The sequence below is a fragment of the Passer montanus genome, unplaced genomic scaffold, assembly GCF_014805655.1.
Source record: "Passer montanus isolate IOZ18808 unplaced genomic scaffold, ASM1480565v1 scaffold21, whole genome shotgun sequence".
Taxonomy (NCBI): Eukaryota; Metazoa; Chordata; class Aves; order Passeriformes; family Passeridae; genus Passer; species Passer montanus.
Genome location: NW_024366703.1, coordinates 5,135,035 through 5,156,949, shown reverse-complemented (window position 1 = coordinate 5,156,949; position 21,915 = coordinate 5,135,035). Strand labels below are relative to the sequence as shown.

The window sequence follows — 21,915 nt, the reverse complement described above, 5'->3', positions numbered from 1 at the left end:
TTATTATATAAAATTATTAAAATTGTATGTATTCTGTAATTTAAATACTTTGATGCATTCTCTGTGCTATTGTATTTTGCTGGTACAATGGTCATTATCTTTGTACTCCATACGTCTCATGTAATCAAGATATTTTTGCCATTATATACATGATTTAATATATTATGATTTTAATAATATCTTTCTGTATCATATTAATTATCCTAATATCGATAAGTTTCATAAGAAAACTACTGAAGAATTTATATAATGACATTTTTAAATAAGAATGAAGTTTGCAAATGATGATCAGTCATAATTCAATAATTCATTTCACTGGACAGTAATGTCCAGAAGCTGTTTTTATTTTTGTCTAAAAACACTTAGATCCCAGTCTAGTGCTGTGAAGTGTTTCATGATGGGCACTGGATCCACCACCTTTTAAAAGGGCAAAACACGGTGTGTTTCTTTTCACATGTAAAAGATTAAAATGTTTCAAAAAGAGGGGAACATGTATTTTTGTTAAATGTAATCCCAGGGAAATTGTTTAGTGGAAATACATCTTCTAAATTATTACAGTTTTTGCATGAACGGGAAACAGTCAGGACATGACAAAAGCCAGGAATTTCTTCTTGAAATTGAGAGGATAGGAATGTAAGCAAAGGGAAAGAAATACAGGGCAAATTACTAGTGGTTAAAAGTGAGAGAACTGATTAGAAACAGAATGAAAGAAAGTTGTGTTAGACAACTGCAGGCTGGAATGAAAGGTTATAATTTGCAGACCACTTTTGGTGTCAATTTAGAATTAAAAGTATCTTTCCTGTTGTTAGTGCAAAGCACTCGTACAATTAAATAAAATGCCAGTTCCTCAGGGTCAGCTGTAGCTGCATTCCTGACCCAGAGCAGTCTAATGGTGTATGGGTTTAGAGACATTTATTTGATGTAAGAGTTGTTATTCCAAGGAATTATTTTTATATGCTTCTTAAAATGGAGGTATGTAAGACTACTTGGCAGTGTTTATTAGGAGTTTTGGTTGAACTCTTGTTGTTGAGTCATAGTTTTCCTGCAGTATAAATTTTTATTTTATGAAACAGTTGATTAGACACCAAAATTGTTCTTGCCTTAGCACAAACATTAAGAGTTTTATCAGGGCATTGTATATTAGGAAAAATATAAAAGATGTTCTATGTAAACATTAAATATTGTGATAAGTGACAGGAATATAAAATAAACTCACTTGTAAAGTTAGTTTATAGGGCTGTCTAAATCATGAACAATTTCTTTTCCTGGGTTTTTTTTTGACATTTGCGTAACATAGTTTAGCTATATTTCAGCACATCACTTAATTGAATTTATGAATACCTCGGCTTCTGTTTCCCGTTAGGACCACAAATAGTTCTCATAGTCTGATGTGCAGCCAAGGTCAGCCCACCACAGTGATATATCCATCTGAAATTTTATATAGTGATGTCATTGAGATAACACATGATTTGTGTCAGATGGTGTCATCCTTTAAGAAGATGTAGCAAGTGCAGATTTATAAATACACGTGTTAAAGTAGCCACCACAAAGTGCCATTTCTTCCACCATTCTTGCTCAGCAGTGTAGCTCTCCCAGAGCCCCAGCAGCCCTGAGAGGTGCTAACAGGGCTGTTCATACCTCACCACCAGCTTCTGTGTGCCCAGAATGCCTGGAGGAGGGTTTGATGTGTAAACTGAATTATTTGTGGAAGAGAATAACTGGACCCCAGGCCTAACCTTGGAAACCTGTGGAAATAAAGCACTATTTCTGAGGGCCTGAGGGAGAGGCAATGTGATGAAAGTAGAAGAGATGCCATGAAATAAGGGATGGGTGAATAAGCTGGGAAAAGTTCTGTTACTCTGTGTGCTGAGAAGGATTGATAAGAAAGGGATGCCTAACTGAACAAAACATGCCAACAGCTTTCAGCAATAATGATCTCCAATAATAACATACTCCTTCTTTCCCTGCATCCTTTTTGTGTGTTTCCTTTCCTGTTTCCTCCTTTTTTTTGGTATCCTTTCAGGCTGTGAAGACCTGTGGTTGTTCCTGTGGCCCTAGCTGCTATTATGCATTATTATGTCTGTGTTGATTTTTGTTTGGTTTTTCAATAATCTTTGCATATCCTAAGGCTGAATAACTGAAATTTTTATATAAGCAACAGAAAATTTATTTTAAAATCCTATGATTTTGCCTAAAACAGTAGTGATGAAACAAGGCGTGAAAATCATTGAAAAAGAGCATTTCAAGTGGGACCAACAGAGACAGCTTAAGTATGTGCCAACTTATTACTATTTATAATAGAATATATTTGGGCTTGAAATTAATTTTGGCAGTTCTGAGATAGAAGAAATAAGACTTTTTAGTTTCTTTAAAATAATTTTTACTTGAAATTCTCAACATACACATTGTATTGAATATAAAGTATATGGCAATGAGTTTAAAGAATGGGTAGAAATTATACATTCACATAGAACCTCTGGTCGTATTTTTCAGCTCATCTGTAGTTTGCTCATCTGTATTTTACATGAACTCTTAGCCAAAAAGTATTTTAAAATTTCTGACATTTACCTGCAGGAAAGTGCAAATTTATAAACTGTGCACTGAAAATAGTCAGGAGGTTCTGCAGAGGGCTCACATTAACCCTCATTTCTGTAGAAGACAGTACTGCATGCCTTCTCATTATCAATGTTGTTGGTTTTTGAAAAACTGAAGTTTGTCTATGTTATTACCAAAGGCCCAGTTTATAGAAAACAGGGTCTTCTGGGGAAGGATTCTCAGACCAGTCTTCCATCAAGATTCAATTCTTCTGAGTTAAACTGCTTTTAGGCAATTCTTCCCTGTTATCCTTAAACTACTTACTGGCAGTTTAAATTGACAGGATTTCTGTGCAATTAATGTTGCCTCTAACACTGACCGAATGAAGTGTTCAGGTGGTTTCTATATTTGTTTCCCCCCTCCTTTTCTGGAAAGGGCTTCCTTCTCTAGATGATGCTGGAATGTATCTGGGCATTGCCACATTCCCAGGTAAATAGGAGGAACAGCTTTGAGTGTGATGGTTCCTGGAGCTGGGTGGAGATTACTGCAGTGTTCCCTTGTCCATCTCCCATCATGAGCTGAATAATTAGTGCAGGTCCCTGGACTCAGTAGCTGTGTCAGTATCCATGTTCTTTGTGATATTGTTAATTAAGATTCTTACTCTTTTAATGAAACTCTGAAGCAAAAGTAAGTAGGAAGAAAGATAGAATTGCTCCTTGACATTTTTTAATTGATCCACCTTGGGTTTAGAAGTGTTCTACTTCTCTATTATGAAAACAGTTCAATGAAATAAATGTTGTAGGAAAGACAATTCCTATTTTCTTGATCTATACTGAGTTATAAATGGTCTTAGTTTTGGCTCAAAAGTACTCCTAGATTAATGTGTGCCATCTGCAGGTACTTATCTTTCCTTTACACCTCAGGCTAAAATTCATTCCCCTTGTCTTTGGATGTTTTAAGTCATGAAATCTCAAACTGAAATTCAATAATAAATCACTTGTGGTTTTCCAACTCAATCTTGATATTGTAACAGAAAAAGAATCAAATTTTTCCTTAGAAAAAGCCCCACCCAAAACTCCATGATACGATGAATGTATATTTTAAGATTCTCATATCTAACAAAACACATTTCTATGTGTCTCTTTTACGTTTTATTTGGTCTGTGTGTTTCATTAAAAAAGAAAAAAAAAGTTTGAGGATACTTTTCCCCTGACTTTTTAATTTCCTTTACAGTTTTCTCACAGGCTGGAATTACTCTCTGAACTAATTTGTTTTTCTTTCTTCCCCCAGCAATAACCTTTTTTCAAGAGGTGTGGGGCACATGTCAAGAAATGTAAGCCATGCTGAACTGCCTTCTAGGCATGAATACAGAGAGAAGTCCCAGTAGGTGTAGAATTTAAGGAAGCCTCTGGCGCTTTGCAGCTACCAAAGGTTTTTGTGCTCTTCATGTCTCTCCACAGTTATGGACAGACACCAGCTCTGCCATTGTAATCTGCATAATGCCAGATCTGTCACTGTACACCAAGGTCTTGCTGCCAGCAGGGAGGCATTTTCTGCTGGCATTTTCTGCTGGCACTGCAGAGGTGTGGACACTGAAACCCACTTTATCTGCTCTCAGCATTTATTTCTTCTGACTTTTCAGTCTTATTTGAGCCCCATACAACTGCTCCAAGTGACCCCTCCTTGGGGGCTGGGTGGCACAGCCACTCTGTCTTCAGTCCCCAGGTTACAAGTGCCAGGCATCTGCTTCTGTGCCCAGTGTGATCTCACCACATATGTCTGGGTTTGTGGCATAGAAAAGAAAATATATAGCAACAGTTGCATATGTTTGGAATGCTGATTTTTTTATTTCTTAAAAACATGCCAAAGTAGAAGAATCTGGAAAGTGTAGATGATTTTTCTTTATTTGGAAATGCATTTAAAGTTGCGCTATCAATAACAAAATGCTGAAAGTAGAGGCAGCTGTCCAACATCTCTGCACTTATATTCTGGTTGGTCAATGCTATATTTAGAAAGAAACTGAATTAATTAATCTTTTAAAATGTTGATTTTTGTCATATACATTTATAAAAAGGTATCAACAAATTTGTATTCAAGTCTATATTTTTTTATCTTGTTTTACGAAAGTTTTTAATTTTTTTTCTTTTTTTTACTTGGCATACTGCTCTTTCAGTTCTAAAACCCTGAGTCTTACATTCTTCCTCTATGACTATTATTGTGAAAACGAAATAACTTCTATCATTCTATTGGACTCTTTGAGCAAGCAGACTACCACAAAGCCTCTCTCTGTTTTGTTTCAGCTGCCATTATTAATACTTTGTTTTACAATTTTAGACATGTTCCTAAATAATGAATAACTGCCAAATTACCACAGCACATTTGATGTGAATGAGTCACCAGCTTTAAATTAAAAACCAAAGTGTGATGACCTTTCTGTTGTTCTGCATGTCATAATTGCCACCAAGTGATGGATCTGAAACCTCCAATCATTCATTAGCACCTTGAGTGGACAGCAGTTGTATTTTTGTCTAGTCCTTAGCGTCTATTGTTTTAGGGAATCCAACCAGTAATGGCTTGGATTAAAAAGGGGAAATGAAAGGAAAATGCATCATCAGCATGCTAAGCAAACAAAAGACCTATAGCCTCTGTGTCTGGAAAGGCAGACCATTATTGGACAATTATTTTCCATATTTGTATGCATGTTTATGTTTATTATTTGATGTTTCTAACTGAAAAGAGTTTTGTCTTCATCTCTTGAAAGTTAACCGAGATGTAACCATAACTTTTCTGATTCTGGAAAGTAGGTTAAATTTCCACTCTAATAATTTAAAAAACATTAAAAAAACCAAAAGACAACAAACAAGCTCTGGAGTTCCATGGAAGGACCTTAGTTAATTTAGTTACTAATGATGGTACCAGGTAACTGATTTTACTTAACCTGCCTGTTTAATGAGATATGTTTTTTCAACAATGTATTTACCAACAATGGAGATGAAAATAAGTTTTGATTGTATCTATACCACCAAAGTACAAGTCACTGTTCAGATAGGAACCTTTGAAATGTCTTCAAAACACATTTTGCCATTATCAACTTAATTCTTGTTTCTGGTATTCAGGAGTGCCAGCTCTGACTGTCGCTGTCATGATGGCAGAATAGGTGCTAGCTTGTCTTCCATCACTGGCTACACCTCTTTCCTACTGCAGTGACCATAATCTTTTCTTCAAAGATCTCAAGTCTGCATTCATTTCTGCCTTCATTTCTTGGGCAAAGGTGACATTTAACTTAGCTGTAATATTTCACATGAGAAAGAAGTGGAAGATGTGACCTTTTTTTTCTTTTTGTCTGTTGTTGTTTCATAGTAGTATGCAAAATGTGGAAAGTCAGTCATATTTCATTGGTATTTGGCATCTGCTCAACAACTGATTGCTCTTCTCAGAGCTTTTTTGGAAAGTTTGCAGCACCATAATGACAGCTTTCTAAACACAGATGTCCTCTTGGTACAACCTATAATTTTTTATGAAAGATGTATCGATGTCAGGAATTTGAACAAAGTACTGGAATTAGTTGAATATTCTTGTTATGAATATGTATTCAAAATATCTACAGTACTTATATGGTAAGTTAGAGAAAGAATATGCAATGTCTGAAGGCAAAGATGTTGGTACAAAACATCAGAATATAGTTTAAGATAAAGTGATTCCTTGGTTAATGGACTGTCTATACTTCAGTGAACTTTTCCCCACTATGTTCTATACTGTGTAAGTGCACACAGTGACCTTGAAGCATCAAGAATCTCAGGAATACATTTAGATAATCAGGGATTCAGCCACAGAAGATGTCTAATAGCTGAGAGGCCTGGAGTAGTTACTAAATGGTCTTGTGATGCCCCATTAGTAGCCTGTTCCTCTTCTTTCATTTACCTCTCAGCTAAGCCATCAAGAAGTGAATGCTTCAAACACAAGTTCCCCTTCCTCAAGTCAGCTATTTTTCTTAAGGTTTCTCTTAAGAAAGTAAAAGTCAGTTGAAAGCTTAATGTGTAAGCTGATAAACTTCCAGCAGCTTGTGGTTCTTAGTAAAGGAATCCTTGATTCTATTTTCCTGTGGGCTTATTGTTTGCAAATACCTACAAATAAGGAGACTATGCTTAATGGTTGTTGTATGTAATTTATGTAGGTTCAGACTTGCAGGTGAAAAGGAAAGTCAGCTCTGTAACCATTTGAGATTGTTTTCTAATGATTACACAGTCCATTCTATATTGCTCTTCTACCTATTTAGGTCAAGTACCCTGCAGGAAGTTTATCTAGCAACTCTAATGATATTGGGGTAAATATAGTTCAATAAATATTGTCCCATTTTGACTTTGTGCAGCTCTGCAGCCAGGATATAAGTGCTGCGGTTTTATGACTATAGCTAACCTCATCTAGCTTCCCTCTATCTGTACTTGTACATGGCACTTGGTTTTGATTTATTTTCAGGTCTATACTCCCACACCACTAATGACATTCAGATTCAGAATAAATACTGTAAAGTTAGAATGCAGCATCAGAAATGATGGAAAATCATAACTGTTAGTCAGAAAATGCTTTCTTTTTGGACTTCAACTGGGTCACACTGTGGTCATTCAATATTATGATACTGGGGTTCTTTCCCTTCTCTCTTGCTTTTGGTTGATGATAAAATCACTTGTCTGGTGTATGTGCATGTGTGTGGTCCAGCCTGGGCTGCTCTTTGGCTTGCCTTGGATCATGACCTTTTGCCAAACCTCAGCAGTAGCTCTTGGGGAAAAAAATGTAAACATACAACCAAATTTATTCTGGTTTCTTTATTTAGCTCAGTGCAAGTTAATTCTAATTGCTATAAGGCTTCAATATGACAAACTTTTTCCTAAATCAGAAAATGGGAGAAGCTAATTTAATATTTTAATTATAGTAATTTAGTAAAAAAATACAAGTGGGTGGGAAGCAACAGGGATCTCCTCACGCAGAAGTACAAATTTTAAGTGTTTAACAGTTGTGATAATTTTATTTATTAATTTTAATCACATGAAAAGAAGTGTTCAAGGATTACAAGGAAGAAAACACCCATTTTGTTAGGCCAGAATTATATGGAAACATTATGCAATAATACTAATTACTAAGAAAGTGCCAGAATTGTGGGCAGTGTAATCATCTACAATTTTCTGAGAATATCCTTACAAAAGTGACCTACCTATTTTAAGTGTAATTTCCAAAATAAGGAGACCAGATGTCTTGTTTGTGACAGTGTAAATAATAGACACTTTTCCATGTAATGGTCTACCTTCTACTAACATTAAATGACCTTTTTTCTTCCTGTAGGTGACAGCTGAGGATTATTCTGGTTTTTCCTATGTGGTAACAAGTTATGGGGAAACAGGGCTGAGTTTCCATAAACAAGAACATAGAAGATTTCAGTAAATGGAAGGCCTTTTGTCTGCTAGGTTATTTTGACTGTCATTAAAATTCACCTGTCAACAGTTTGCCACTTACCCTGACTATTTGATATTTGTTCTGAGCTGTTACCACTGTTGGCTATAAGAGCTGACCACTTTGCTTGATTGCAACTTGCAGAATGTTTAGATGAGTTGGCAGTTAACACAGAATATATGTAATTGATATGAAGATTAATTATTAAAACTGGCAGTTTCCCCTGCCTAAAATGCACATATTTGTATGTGTACTATGCCTCTTAAGTTGTTTACAAGTGTGTAAACACTTTAGTGTAAAGCTTGAGATAGGTTTTTGCTTTGTCTTATGAGTTATAAGAATATGGCTCCTCTGTGATGAAAACACTATTCTTCCAGTTTTTTAATGGATTTCTTTATATGTTAAAGAACATATTTGACTTGAGTAATTATGAATTTAACATCCTGTACGAGCAAAAGGAGTAGACACAAATGTTTAGTATTGAATATTTGAATGTTAATAAAAGAGGCTTGGACTCACCCACAGAACAAAAACCCTAAATCATCAAAGGAATAAACACTTGTGTAGATTAATTTTTGCCAAACAAAAGACTTGTCCTTGCAAGCCGACTCTGGACAAGGGGTGCAGGACTTTTGTTTAAACAGTTTTATTTATGATAAGGTGTGGAAAACTCATAGTTAAAAAATGGTCAGAACCTCTTGAGCAAATGAAGACAAAGAAAGATAAATCTAGTAGCTGCTGCTGATACCAGGGAACTAAGATGAAAATGTTGGACCACAAAATATTAAAAAAAAACCCTAAAGCTTGTTCCAGTTCTTAAAGACTTCTTAAAGACTGTTAGTGTTGCAGGCTGAAAGCTGAACTTGACTCTTAAGGAGTTCAACTCAGATCTTAGGGACAAATCACTCATTGACATTGTTGCTATAATGGGATAGGTGTGAGACACAAGTGTTTGGAACTGTGTTCAAGAGATGTGCAGAAATTACTAGAAAAGTGCTGAAATACTTGTTTATGATTTTGACTTTGGAAATAAAATATATCCTTCTGTGAAATAAACATTTAGGATGAAATCTTGCCATATTCAGGCCAATCACAGGTAGTGAACTCAAGCTTTCAGCTAGAGTGCATTTTATCTGCAGAAAAATAAAAAGGTATAAATGAGATTATTCCTGTGGCTGTTGATCCATCCATGCTTTGGCAGAGTCAAGCAGTGCATGTGCTGTAATTTCTGAAAGTGGCCAGCCTGAGAAACAGCATTGAAATTAGTGAGCACCGGTTGCTCCCTATGAATTGCAAATTGTCAGAAGATGAACACTGCTTACAAGAATTTACAGCATTTGTCTCCTAGGCCTGCTTATCTAGTTGCACTGAAGGCACTTCCTCAGGGTTCACATCACAAAAGTCTTTGAGACAGTTCAGAAGTGAATCTCTGTGGGGACTGAGCCGAGAGCAGTGTCATGGCCCCAAGCTCTGTGTCAAGAGCAGACGAGATTACTAATGCCAGTGAAATATTTATCTGTAAAACAGCCATTCCTCTGGATTGTCAGCAAGTGCAGAATGAAGCACCAATCTGCCAAATAGGAGAAACTGCCTGTATTTCAGAACAGAAACCTGACCTGTCTGTTTGTCTCACATGCCAACTGCTTTGCCTACATTAGGTGGAAATGAGAAATTTATTAAGTGTAAAGTGCACAGTACAATGAAAAAGCAAGCTAAAAGGGTCTTGCTTTGTTGACTAATTATTTCATTCACTCATTGATTAAAACATTTTTTTCCTGGGGTGAGAATGGCTGGTAAGCTTGTTTGAAAAGTATAAATAAGAATAAAGCAAACAGATTTGTTTAAACATCTAATCTTAACCATCTTACTTGGAAAAAGATGGTTTTATAAACTGCAGATGATGTACTGGTTTTGATGCTACTAGTTAAATTCTTAGTTTTAGCTAAGACAGATAAAAGTTAGAATTGCATTGCATTTCACACTCCACCTGTATAACAGTGGTAAAGTAGGTGAAATGATAATTAACTGCTCCTCCTATTATGTCTCTCTAGAGATCTGAAGAATAATTTGATCAGCACAATTGAGCCAGGGGCCTTCTATGGGCTTTCAGAACTGAAGCGCCTGTAAGTATTAATTCCATTTGAATTATTCTGCAAATTGTGTTTGTATCGACATTTCTATCCTTGGGCAACTCAAATATGCCACCAAGCAATAATCAAATAAGGGCACTCGCTGTAAAATAGAAAAACCACACACTCTGCTTTTTACATTTACCATGCCTTTTTTTCCTTCTTTCCCTTCTTTTTGTTTTCCTTTTCTTTTTCCTTTTCCCATTTAAAATCATCAGTTTACTCTCTAGTAAGTGTCCTAACAAATACACTACAAAGTTAAAAAACGTGCCTAATTAATGACTAAGCAGATGATATATCACTAGACATTAATCAGAAATAACACTAAACAGTTCAGATGTGTGTGAACAATGGTTTGGGCTACACTAATTTATTTTTTTTTTACTTTTATCATAAATCAGCCCTATCAAATACATTATTAGAAAGGAAAATTTGTCATACTGTAGAGTTTGTCTACCATTTTCCGTACCATCAACCTTGAGTTTGCTTGATATTTTTTACTTTCATAATGGCTTTCTAATGAAACAAGATCTTACACAGTATATTCCCTGTCCAATTCTGGAAATGGTTCCAATGTCTTGGAAAAGGTTGTCATAATACTTTCAGAAGCACTGGCTGATTTTTAAACTATATTTTAGAGGGTAAAAATATCTAAGTAAGTAGGATTCTATAGCTGGGCATTTTTCTTGTAAATTAGCAAGGACTACAGACCCTCCTTAGTTGTACTCAGCCTAAGGAAAAACGAGATGGACCCTTTTTTAATTATAATTTTCCAAGTGACAGATTCCAAATGTCCATGCACTGGCTAACTAGGCCATCAGCCAGGCATTTTCCTAGCCATCATATATGCTGTTTTATGAAAAAACCTATGAGAAAACAGGATTATTTTAGTGGGATGGGAAGATTTAAATGAGAAGGAGAAGTATTGCAAATCCACAGAAGAATATTTTTACAAATGCTCTTCTTTTCTGCTGTGTCTTGGTCTCGAACTGCTGTGTGCTGGGAGCACTGCAGAAGGTTTCCCTCTGATCATGCTGTAGCTGTGTTTTCTAATACCAGCCTCTCAGTTTTAGTGTGTTTGGGGACAGAGCTAGTTGCATAATAAGGATGGAGCCAGAGTAGCATATACAATTTTAACACAAACAGGAGCATGAGGTTTGAGCCTTTCTTGCTGGCTCTGTGCACAGGGGTAAGAGTAGAATACAACAATAACAATGAGCGCTAATTGTTGATTTGACCGCGCACTCTAATAACACAACCCTGACCTCTTGTGGGAAAACCAGGAAACCTGTGCAAGTTGTGGGCTGCTCATCCACAGACTGCACAGGTGGAGCCTTTAGGTCAGCCAGGAGAAACGAGTAAAGGGAGAGGAGCTCATGAGGCACTGGACAAGAGAGAAGAAAAGACTCTTCAGCGCAGTAGATTTGGCAATGTTAAGTTTTGTTACGCCAAATCTCAAAAAACCCTGTTGCTGATATGAGCAAGTAACACTGGGAGCAATCTAGAGACAGAGAGTTGTTTAATTGCTGGACTACCACATTTGATACAAATCTGTGTGGTTCCATGGTAAACAAGAGAATATCTTCCCTCCTTCAGTGTGCGACTGTTGGGAAGGAGACAGTAGAGCAAAAGGAAAAAGTACTGTAAGCTCCTGTTGAATAATGAATACAGTAATTACTTTAAGACTATATGTTCACATCTTTTTATTTCCCATGTAAAATATAAATGATGCTGAGACAAGCACAAGCTGATGTAATATGGCGCAACTGCAAGAGATATCGCTATGGCAAGTCAGACAGACAAGCTACAGGCTGTCAGGATTTGGAGAACTGTTATTATTTGTATTTGAATGACAAATTGAATTATTTCCAGGGTTTACTCAAAAAGGCACACACAAAATTAATGGAAATTGAAAATTTATGAATCACTAAAATTATGGCATTTGGTTATTCAACACAGAAGAGTCCTTTTCTCTAACATCAACTTTGTGAGTCAGCATTAGTATGTTAAATGTTTAACTCCTGAAAAGGAGCACCAGCTTTGTACATTATGAACTGAATTGTGTTTAATGTAAGAGGTATTAGTCTGGGGAAAAGTGTAGCAAGTTGCCTTTTCTTTTTGCTAGTTGTTGGGGTTTTTTTTTTGGAAAACATGCTTTACAATACAGAAATTTCAGCCACTGCTATATAACTTCTTATGAAAATAACACTTGTTGAAGTAAACTTTGAGAAAATAAGTTTATTCTTTCATTTTGGTAAAAATAAGATTTTTGGTGTGTGCCTCTCTTAAAGAAATATGCACCTGTATTGATTAGTATAGACAAAATCTGCTTTTGCTACCCAGATTATGCCCCACATTGTGATGCAGTGTGTTCAATATGTGTTCAGACTTTGCCTTGACAAAAGTAAGGCATTAACCAGCCAAGAATTCTGGGTTGGTTCTTTTTTATATATTCAATAGAAAGATATGTAGATGCATATATATATATATATATATACGTCTTAAACTTGATTTTTAAAATTCCTGTGTAACTTTTATTAGAAGAACTTAAAGAATAATGCTAACATTAAATTAATGCACTATATTGTATCCTCAGTATTATCTCAGCTGTTCTTTATTTAATATCCTTGACAAGCATTTAAGAAATATTTTCATTCTAATGTGAAGTTTCATCATATACTTGCACAACAATATATTCTTTGTCAGATAGAAGACAACTTCATAGTGAACTCTAAAGAGATTGCCTTAATTTTCCAGCTAATTGAATGTGTTCCCACGAAAGCAGTAACTGGATTTGTCAAACTGCAACATTTATTCTTCCTTTTGATTACTGTAGTGTTCTCATGTATCAGTAGAAAATATGGAATCTGCACAATGTAGTAAAGGAATCAGAAAACTACCTCTAATTCTAAAACAAAAAATACATTCAGATAAATTTTAACATTTTTCTTGGCTGCATGATCACTTAAAATCCTTGCATAATTGCAATTTCTTTTTTTTTAAATGTACTTGGTGAGAAGGAAAATTTGGGTCAAGGTTGAAAACCAAATACATAAAATCAAACTCTAATCTACCAAGGGGCATTATTCATGTTTTTACCACATATTATTGCTTATACCTGTTTTTATCTCCTTCCTGCAAGCATCCTGTACACTATGTTGCAAGGATAGCTTATACAGAAAACATTTCTTCACTTTCTGCAGGCAAAAGTTATGGAATGTAACGCCTTTTACTGTTTGTACTCTCAGAAAGCCACAGTGCTGCTCTTAAAGAGCTTGCCAAGTGCCTATCAAAACTGACCTCGCTAGCTCAAAAATTAATTGCCTTCTGGTTTCTGTGGTTTCAGCAAGAAAGGCTGCTGTTAATGAGATGAAACATGAGTAAACAGAAAAAAAAACCAAGTCAGTTTTGGCTGAATATTGCATGGAACAAAATGCATAGTATTCTTCCTAAGTTGTAAACTGCAGGTGCTAATAACTCAGATCAAGAAAATTCTGTATATTTGTAATATTATTTTGCTTTTATTTACTCCATATATATAAAAACCCATTTTAATGTAATTAGAAGTCACAGTAGGACTTGTGGATTATTGCTCAATAATGTTAATATAAAAGTTATTTAATCTATTTAATTCAGTTATGTTACATTATGGGAAAAGGTTTTATTTCTCAGTTGTCTCTAACTCCTTAAGTATTAAAAATATAAATGCTTTGTGTGATTACGTAGGTGTGTGTATAAACAAGACAAACTCAATGCTTCATGGGATTTTTTGTCTGTTTCAGGGATCTTTCAAATAACAGAATTGGTTGCCTAACACCAGAAATGTTTGTTGGACTTAATAATCTTCACAAACTGTGAGTATAACACCAGTTTTTATGTTAAACATAAGAAATCTTATGTTTATGTTAAACATAAGAAACTGTCACATGACTGACCTGAGTACAGTTGGCAATAAAATTACATTATAAGAAGGTTGTTGGTTTTGTACTAAAATGCCTATGTCCTGAGCCTTTGATTCTGATTTGATGTTTTAAAGATGTTTTCTCTATTTCAATTGTAAAATCTATCAGAAATGCAAAGAATTAAATTTCATTTCCACATTAAAAAGAGGCTAAACCTGAAATTTCTGTTTGCATATTTAAGAAACAATTAAAGTAATTTGGCTGTAAATTTCCTGGCGGGGAAAGAGAAAATTCATATAAACAATCCTGGTTTAAATGGACATTTGGCTGAGCCCAGGAGGGTCCTGTATCTTCATTCTGATCTGCCTCCATTCCTGAATGAGAAATAAATTCCTATACTGCATCCCATAGTATAGTCATCCTATAGTATGTGACAAATCTCATACTTTCTTTTCATCCTCTCCAGCCAGTTATGGCCTTTCCTTGGACAAACAGGCAAATCTTTCTAGAAAGATAACAAGAGGTGAAGATAACATCAGGTAAAAGGCTGAAGTCTGGCACACTTACAGATCCCTTTAATGAGAGTAACTATGCCAGGTCTTCTCTGATGAAAACAAATGAGAACAGATGATGGGAAGAGCCTTGAAAGCATGTAATTAACAGGTGCAACCTGCCCCTCTTTTTACTCATCTCAGATGATGTGCCAAATTAGGCAAACCCAGCTCACCTATTGAGGGTTTCTATCTCTGCTTTTGCTGTGCACAGTAAACATGTGGCTATAAAGCCAGATTACCTCGGAAGGTATGTTTAATTCAAAATGGTGAAGTCATGTTATTAAATGGAATGTGTTTCTAGTTGCTAGGAAAAGACTCAATAGAAACTATTCAAATCCATGCTCTCTCAGAAAGATCTGAAATTTCCATTCACAAATCTGCAAGACCCCATCTTGAAAGTGAAGTAGAAGTTCAGTACAGAACACCAGTCACTTAGTGGCAAAGAACAGACATTTGTTCCCAGAGAGTGCACAGCAGCTGGTCTGTGACAGTGTTTGGCTGTACCATCCCTTTTCTCTGAAGCCCAGGAAAGAATGTGGCAGTGTATCTCCACACCCTTCACTGATGCCAGAGATGCTGGCAAAAGGCACAATGTGCAGGCTGACTGCCTGTGGTTACTGGGCTGATCAAACCACACCATTACAGTTTCTTTCTGTACAGGCTTGCTATATACCTGCAATTTCTGGTAGCCTCAGTATCTGTCCCAGCATTGGCAATTTTTTTCTGATCTCTAAGGACCAAAGAAAGACACACCACTTCCCTCTACACAGTCATTAACATTGTATTTTCTTGCATCCAGTCTTTTCGTGGGTCTAACTTTTATTTTGAAATGGCTGTGTTTCCAGAGCTTGCTGTATCGTTTTTCTTCTGAGGCCCCAGTTTATCGCAGATATTTGAATAAGATATATCTTAAATGTATCTCCCAAGTGGCAGCCTAGTAACATTTTTCATATTGAATAATCTTATTTAATGAATTACAAGTCCTTTCATGTTTAAGGTTCATCTCTTCTTGTTCTCTTAATTTTGACCAAACTTTGGTTTTGTTATTGCCAGATTTCATAGTCACATTCTCTTAATGGTGTGAGGCAGAGTCATTGTGGAAACCTCTAAATGCATCCACTCAGAAGACCACTTCTGCAGAGCATCAGTAATGTCTTACTCCCCTCCCTTCCATCTTGTCCATTATCTTATTTTGTTTTACAGTAAATGCATTAACACCAGGTCCTTTACGCTTTTGTGGATATGGTGTTCATGCTTCAGTGAAAAAATTATGATTCTGGTAACTGGAGACCTCTTAGTCTGGCCTCTATCTATTTTATAAGCGAGTTTTGAAAGAAGAATGGAAAAAAAATGTTGGCAAAAAAAAAGGCAAAAAAATGTTGGTAAAAAATCAATACATGGCTATAAATGGTTTATCATGTAAAGAGATCTTTAATCTTAAAAATCATAGTAATGTGAATATTTAGGATGTATACAATACCTTCTCTTTAATAATCTCTTAGTTATAATAGAGTAGTATTTTGGCACCATGTCTTAGCATACTTTCCAAATTTCAAACTCTTCCTATCACTTTGCTAAGTGTTTTCTGTTATCTTCTCTCCAGTTCTTTGACCTTTTAAAAATTTGAATTATTTTTTTCAAAATTTATGATTTGGTTTTTAATCCATTTAGTCTATCTTACATTTTTCTTATTTGGATTTTAAATTGCCTTTCTACCATTGACCTAATAAATAGGTTCATCCTGCACTGTAGTCTATGTGGCCTAGTGCTTTATTAATTACTTTGTTTTATTAGTAGTAGTATTTCAAAAGTCTGTGCTTTGAAAATCAGAGGCTTAGTAATAGTTTAGTCTACCTTATCCTTTCATCTGAAGTGAAAATTTCACATTTGCTATATCAAAAACTACAGCTGCCTTGCAGGGATTGTCCTCCTTACCAAACCAGAGTCAAGAGTACTACCACGCTTGTTGGGTCACTGAGTATTTTGTGAAGAAATACAGCCACAGTCCCAGCCAAGAGGAGCTGTCCCTTGCCATTCAGAGTATCATATGTTTCTTGAGCTCAGAAATCTCATATAATGTCTTAATGCTGGTCTTAATTATTTGGACTGAGATCTCAATTTGCCTGTGTTGTAAGAAGTGGTCATTGTTAGTGGACTGCAAGCTGATGCTGCCTGGTGCTTTTCTACCACTGTAGCTTTGTTTGCCTTGGAAGTTTATGAAGAACCATAGTTTTTAAACAGGTTTAAAAGACAATAGGTCACCTTTCTGTTCCTCCTGATACCTTTGAATTGTGTTTACTTGCCATTTGAGGGGTATGAGAAAGCTGTTCTCTGGAAAGGTTATGGAGAAGAATTTACTCAGTGCAGCATCAGTGTTTGTAACAAGGAAAAGATGACAAGTTCTTAAATATGGAACTGGTTTCACAGCCATTTACTGAAGGAGAAATATAATGATGTATAGATATGTGTTGATTTATGTAGTTGTTGATTTGGTAATTAGAGCTCTCCTGTGTTGTGTTAGCAGAGATGAAGTACAGAAGCATCTTTGCAAGCTGTTATCAAAACCAGTAGGGAGAGCCGTGAGTCCACTGGAAAGAGCAAAGGACATAAATCTTTTCATGTGCCTTCTGTGAAGTACAAATATGGGATTTTCTTGTACTGTTTACAAGCACAAATGCCAGGTGAAACAAAATAACAGTGTGTTTCACTCAATCTTGTAAATATAATTCAGTTTGAAAATAAAAAAATGGAGTTAGAGCTGAAAAATTAGCTCGAGGCCCAAACTAACACAGTGTGATATAGCCCAATGATGTGATGCATAAATCTAAACTGAGTACAGTAAAGGTAAGCTTAAATGCTTCATTAAAAGGATGAGGATTGCCTGGGCTTTCAGGGACAATGCAGACACCCTTCAGTGGGCTTGGTGGTTTTGTGCAGTCTAGTTTAGAACAGGACAACCTACAGAATTCTCCATTAAAGAAAAAATGAATTAGTAGTATCATCTTGTATTGCTGTTAAACATTCAGACACACAGAAACCACAAGAAATGGTCAGTCTCTTGATGATGTAGAGAAGACTTTTACTCCATTGCAGTCAAGACATGTATGTCAGGGAACAGAAATTGAATTTGAAGTTACTAATGAAACCTTAACTAATGAAACCTTAAATTTCATACAGGCCCTGAAATTACTGCAGCCAGTGACTTCTGATTATGTTCCTTGAGATTGATCTAATTTTTACACCCTCTTGGATTTGATGATTTTTACTCTGTAAAATTATTTCAAAATGCTTTGACGTCATAGGACAGATGCAGCTGGCAGTGACTCAGTATGAGAGTAGATTTATTACATCTTCTAAGATACTAGTTTACCTCTTTTGGCTAATGTATTACCCTTTGGCTGTGTTTATGCTGTGATGAGGTACATGTATTCTAATTAGGAATGACATAATTGAATGCAACAAATCTTCCAAATCTCCTTTGGACCCAATGTTTCAGTGCTTTGTTTCAGAATTAAGTATGCAAATATATTTTGGCTAGATGATGGAGCTGCTATCTATATTAATTCTGTTTATATTTCATCTAAGTATTAAGAGCTGTGGAATACTGGGATGATGCCACTGTGCTGATGTACCAGACTTCATTTATTTATTCCCTCATACATTATCTTTTCAGGTTTCAAAATGTTGCAGCCTGAAATCTGTTTCAACAAGTAGCTACTGCTGGATCTTCCCTTGGAGGTTCAAAACAAACTCTATCATTGCTTCCAATTGTTTGATTAAACTATATCTGATTTACTCTTCATCCTGTCTCTGAATCATCAGCAGCAGTTAGCTTTGTGGTAATATTATACTGCAAAATCTTGTGTGACTTGAAGTCATTTCACCAATTAATCACTCTGTATGCTGCCAGAAATCAAATAAAATACTAACACAGTTAATCAAACAGCCCCATTTCAGCAAATAAGGAAATACAGAATGTAACCTGACCTCTCTGTATTTCTGTTGTCATTTTTTACACCTCCTATCCCACTTTTCTTTTTTCTTTTTTTTTCACAGATCAATCTTTGACTGTTGCATTTGACTTTTGCTTTTTAATGCTACTCTTAAGAGGAAAGGATTGTTCATATTCATATACTTCTGCCTCTATCTATATGCTGCCTCAAATGGTACTTTGACACATGTAACTCTCTTTGACTGTTTTGTGGCATTTGTCATTTATATTGAAACTTTTGACATAAGTGCTTTAATTTCTGTAAAAGCACAGCTATTGGTATATGAAAAAACAAGTTGAGGACTTTCTTAGTAAGTCTGAAATGTTTTATCTCTGATAAAACTGAAAGCACATCTTTCTATTAATGGAGTAAGAATGGCATAGTAAGTGCTATGAGCTTTGGAAAGCATTAATTTGTTATATTTGAAATATTTGCAAACGAGATGTTATAGAATTTAGAATTCTAAATTAGGTATTTATTTTTAGAATAAATATCCTTTTAAATTAAGCTAGACTGGGGTTTTAGGTATCTGAAATGGAGAAATTTTACAACAGTATATATTTGACAATATTTTAATATAAAATGCAAATTATGTGCACTAAAAACCAGGTATTTACAGAGTGCTGCATCAGCTCAGAAACGCATGAGTTATTTGGGTGATTTGAGAAGATTTCTGAAATTTTTGTTAAAGAACAATCTATTTCCAGTGGTGATTATCCAAATATTGTAATTATGTTTCTTGGACGTAGAAATGTGTTGCTTTTTGATTTACACAGCCTTGTGAACATGATCCTAGTCTGCTAATTATTAGTAGTAATATGAAAACTTCAAACCAGGTCATTGCCAGAAGAGTATGAAAAGTTGAATAGCTGGCTTTCTGCTGATGTCACTGTCAGGAACTCAATTATTCCAGCACTTGATAAAAAGGAGTGCTATAGGAAGTTACAGTCTTCTGTCAATGGAACACATGTCAGGAATTTTTAGTTTAGTTCAGTGTAGGTCAGTTCTGCCTTGGTCTTGGTGAATTTGGTAGGACCAAAAGCTCATGGGTTCATCCACACCAAATGAGCACCTCTGGCAGATGCTCAGATGCATCAGCTGAACCCTCCTAGGTACACTGTGCAAGTGACTTGCAGTGACTTCCCTAGTTCCTAAAATATTGACCAGACATAAAACTTCCCTTCAATCCAAATGGAATTACCAAACCTCAGTCTTGGTGCTCTGTTTGTTTTGCCATATGAAGCCTGGCAAGCTGTTCAAGGGAGAGCCTGGGATTTGCATCAGACTGGAAAACTTCCTGTACTGCAGGGGGCAAGGCAAAGGACAGGACTGGGCAGGCTGCTTTCCCCATCCATCAGTTCAGGACTTATGACTGTCCTCTGTCAGTGAGTTTATACTCATGTAACTGCTTTCATATTACTGGAACCACTTCTGATTTACTTCAGTGTAAATGTCAGGGTTATCAATTTCTGATTTTTTTAATGTCTCAGTTCACTGACCTGCTGCAGCATATGCATTGTCAGGCCTTATATCCAAAAAACATATATGTAGGTCCATCTACTTTTAAGAGGTTAAATGTGTCTGTGAAATGCTCAATCGCTTTGGTTTCCTGTTGACAAATCCAAAATATCAAAGGTACTTGAAAGTTCTTCTATCACAATTGTATAAAGGTGCCATGTTAAATAAAATCTTAAAAATTTGTTCAGTTATATCAACTCAATAATTTCACTTGATGTTGCTGAGCCAGTTTATTTTTATTACCAGAATTTTGTTTTAAACTACTAAGATTTATTACAGTGTTCAGTTGTATGCAAAAATGATATTTGTTATTGTTTCAAGAGTGTTTTAAATTAATTTATAAATTAGCAATATTTTCTCTTCTTACCTGAGTTCATTGATCCACAGATTTCTGGGCAGGTTTCAGTAGACAGCAGGGTTCTCAAGTTTCATCTTTTTTACTTTGGTTCCTTACCTGGTTCAGATCTCTTGCAGCTTGACAGATCCCTCACTGTGAGCACACTGCTCCTGATCTGAATGTCACTCTTCAGTTTAGCTTACGTTATTTACTTCGTGGACAAAAGAGAAGTAAAATTAATAATTATAACAGCATCCTTTTTAAAGAAAAAGTAATAAAACCATTTTATTTGACAGTCTATTTTTTTTTCATATATCTGCAACATATCTCCTGTGAAGAGCTCTGAAGTTTTCCTGATAACTGTATTTTTGTAACCAACTTTGAATTCAAACACCTAGTGTTCAGGCACTGGACAGAAAGGAACATATGTCACTATTTCATAAGTAGCTAATTCATATGCTCTGAAATTTTAATCTTGGATATAATTTTTAGGTTATGGGTATAGAATAAGACATTATTACTTGACAATTAAGCATTTAATTTTTGTACTACTAAGGCACTGGCAGAGCAATACTGTTAAGCTATGTAAAAGTGAATTGCCTCTGTTTGCAAGTATTCAGCCTGAGCCATTCAGCCATCAAGACAAGAGTAGAGCAGTAATTAAAATGGAAATGACCTAATTTAAGGATGGGAAAAATTGGTGTGTTTAAAGTCCTTTGTAATAAAACTATTTGTGTAGTCACTTTGAAAACTCATTACTGTTTTAAGGAATTGCTTGAATTCTTTAGAACATTTCTAAATTAACATTACTAAATTAAGACACTGGTTTTGTTTTTTTAACTTGAAGTGACATTCTGTCTATACAATAAAAATACAATATAGGTCTCATTGACTAATTATTTTATTAATATTTTCACTCAAATTCTAGAATATTCTCTTCTTAATTTCTGTTCTTTTAAATATGTAGAAGTGTTCCTCTTTATGAGACCAAATGAATTGTAAGTATTTCTGCTGTCGAAATAAAACAAGTAAGAGTGTGTGAATTGATTAAAATATTACTGTCACCTACCAAAACCAAAAGACAATGCACCAAATTTAAATATGTTTTTACTGTTGTCAAGAAAGCAAAACTTTTTAATTAGCATTGGAAAAATTATATTCTATAACAATTTTCTTTTCTTCTTGTATTTGTTATAACCAACAGTAAATTGCTTCTTTTTTCCCTAGGAATTTGTCAGGGAATATTTTTTCAAGTCTCATGAATGGACTTTTTTCTGAGCTGCTAGCTCTGAAAGCCCTGTGAGTATCATTCCTTTTGTTTGTAATCTGAAATACTTCAGAAACACATTAGAATAAACATAGAAGCGTTGAATATGAATTCAAGCAGGGCTGTTTCTGGAGATACATTCTAAAAATAAAAGCTGCAGTATTTTGTTCTCCATGTCTGTCTCACTGTTGATGAGCTGCCACCTTTATCTGTTGCAGGGAAATGTATTGCACTGA

General features: G+C 35.3%; 1 protein-coding gene across 1 annotated transcript in view; it reads left to right on the top strand.

The window, feature by feature from the left end:
• LOC120502186 (adhesion G protein-coupled receptor A3-like) overlaps window positions 1-21,915 on the top strand; it is a 255,064-nt gene that overhangs the window by 82,309 nt on the left and 150,840 nt on the right. Inside the window, exons 3-5 of the mRNA XM_039709368.1 lie at window positions 10,032-10,103; window positions 13,892-13,963; window positions 21,640-21,711. Of these exons, the coding sequence (XP_039565302.1) occupies window positions 10,032-10,103; window positions 13,892-13,963; window positions 21,640-21,711 (216 nt within the window). The remainder of the gene's footprint in view (window positions 1-10,031; window positions 10,104-13,891; window positions 13,964-21,639; window positions 21,712-21,915) is intronic.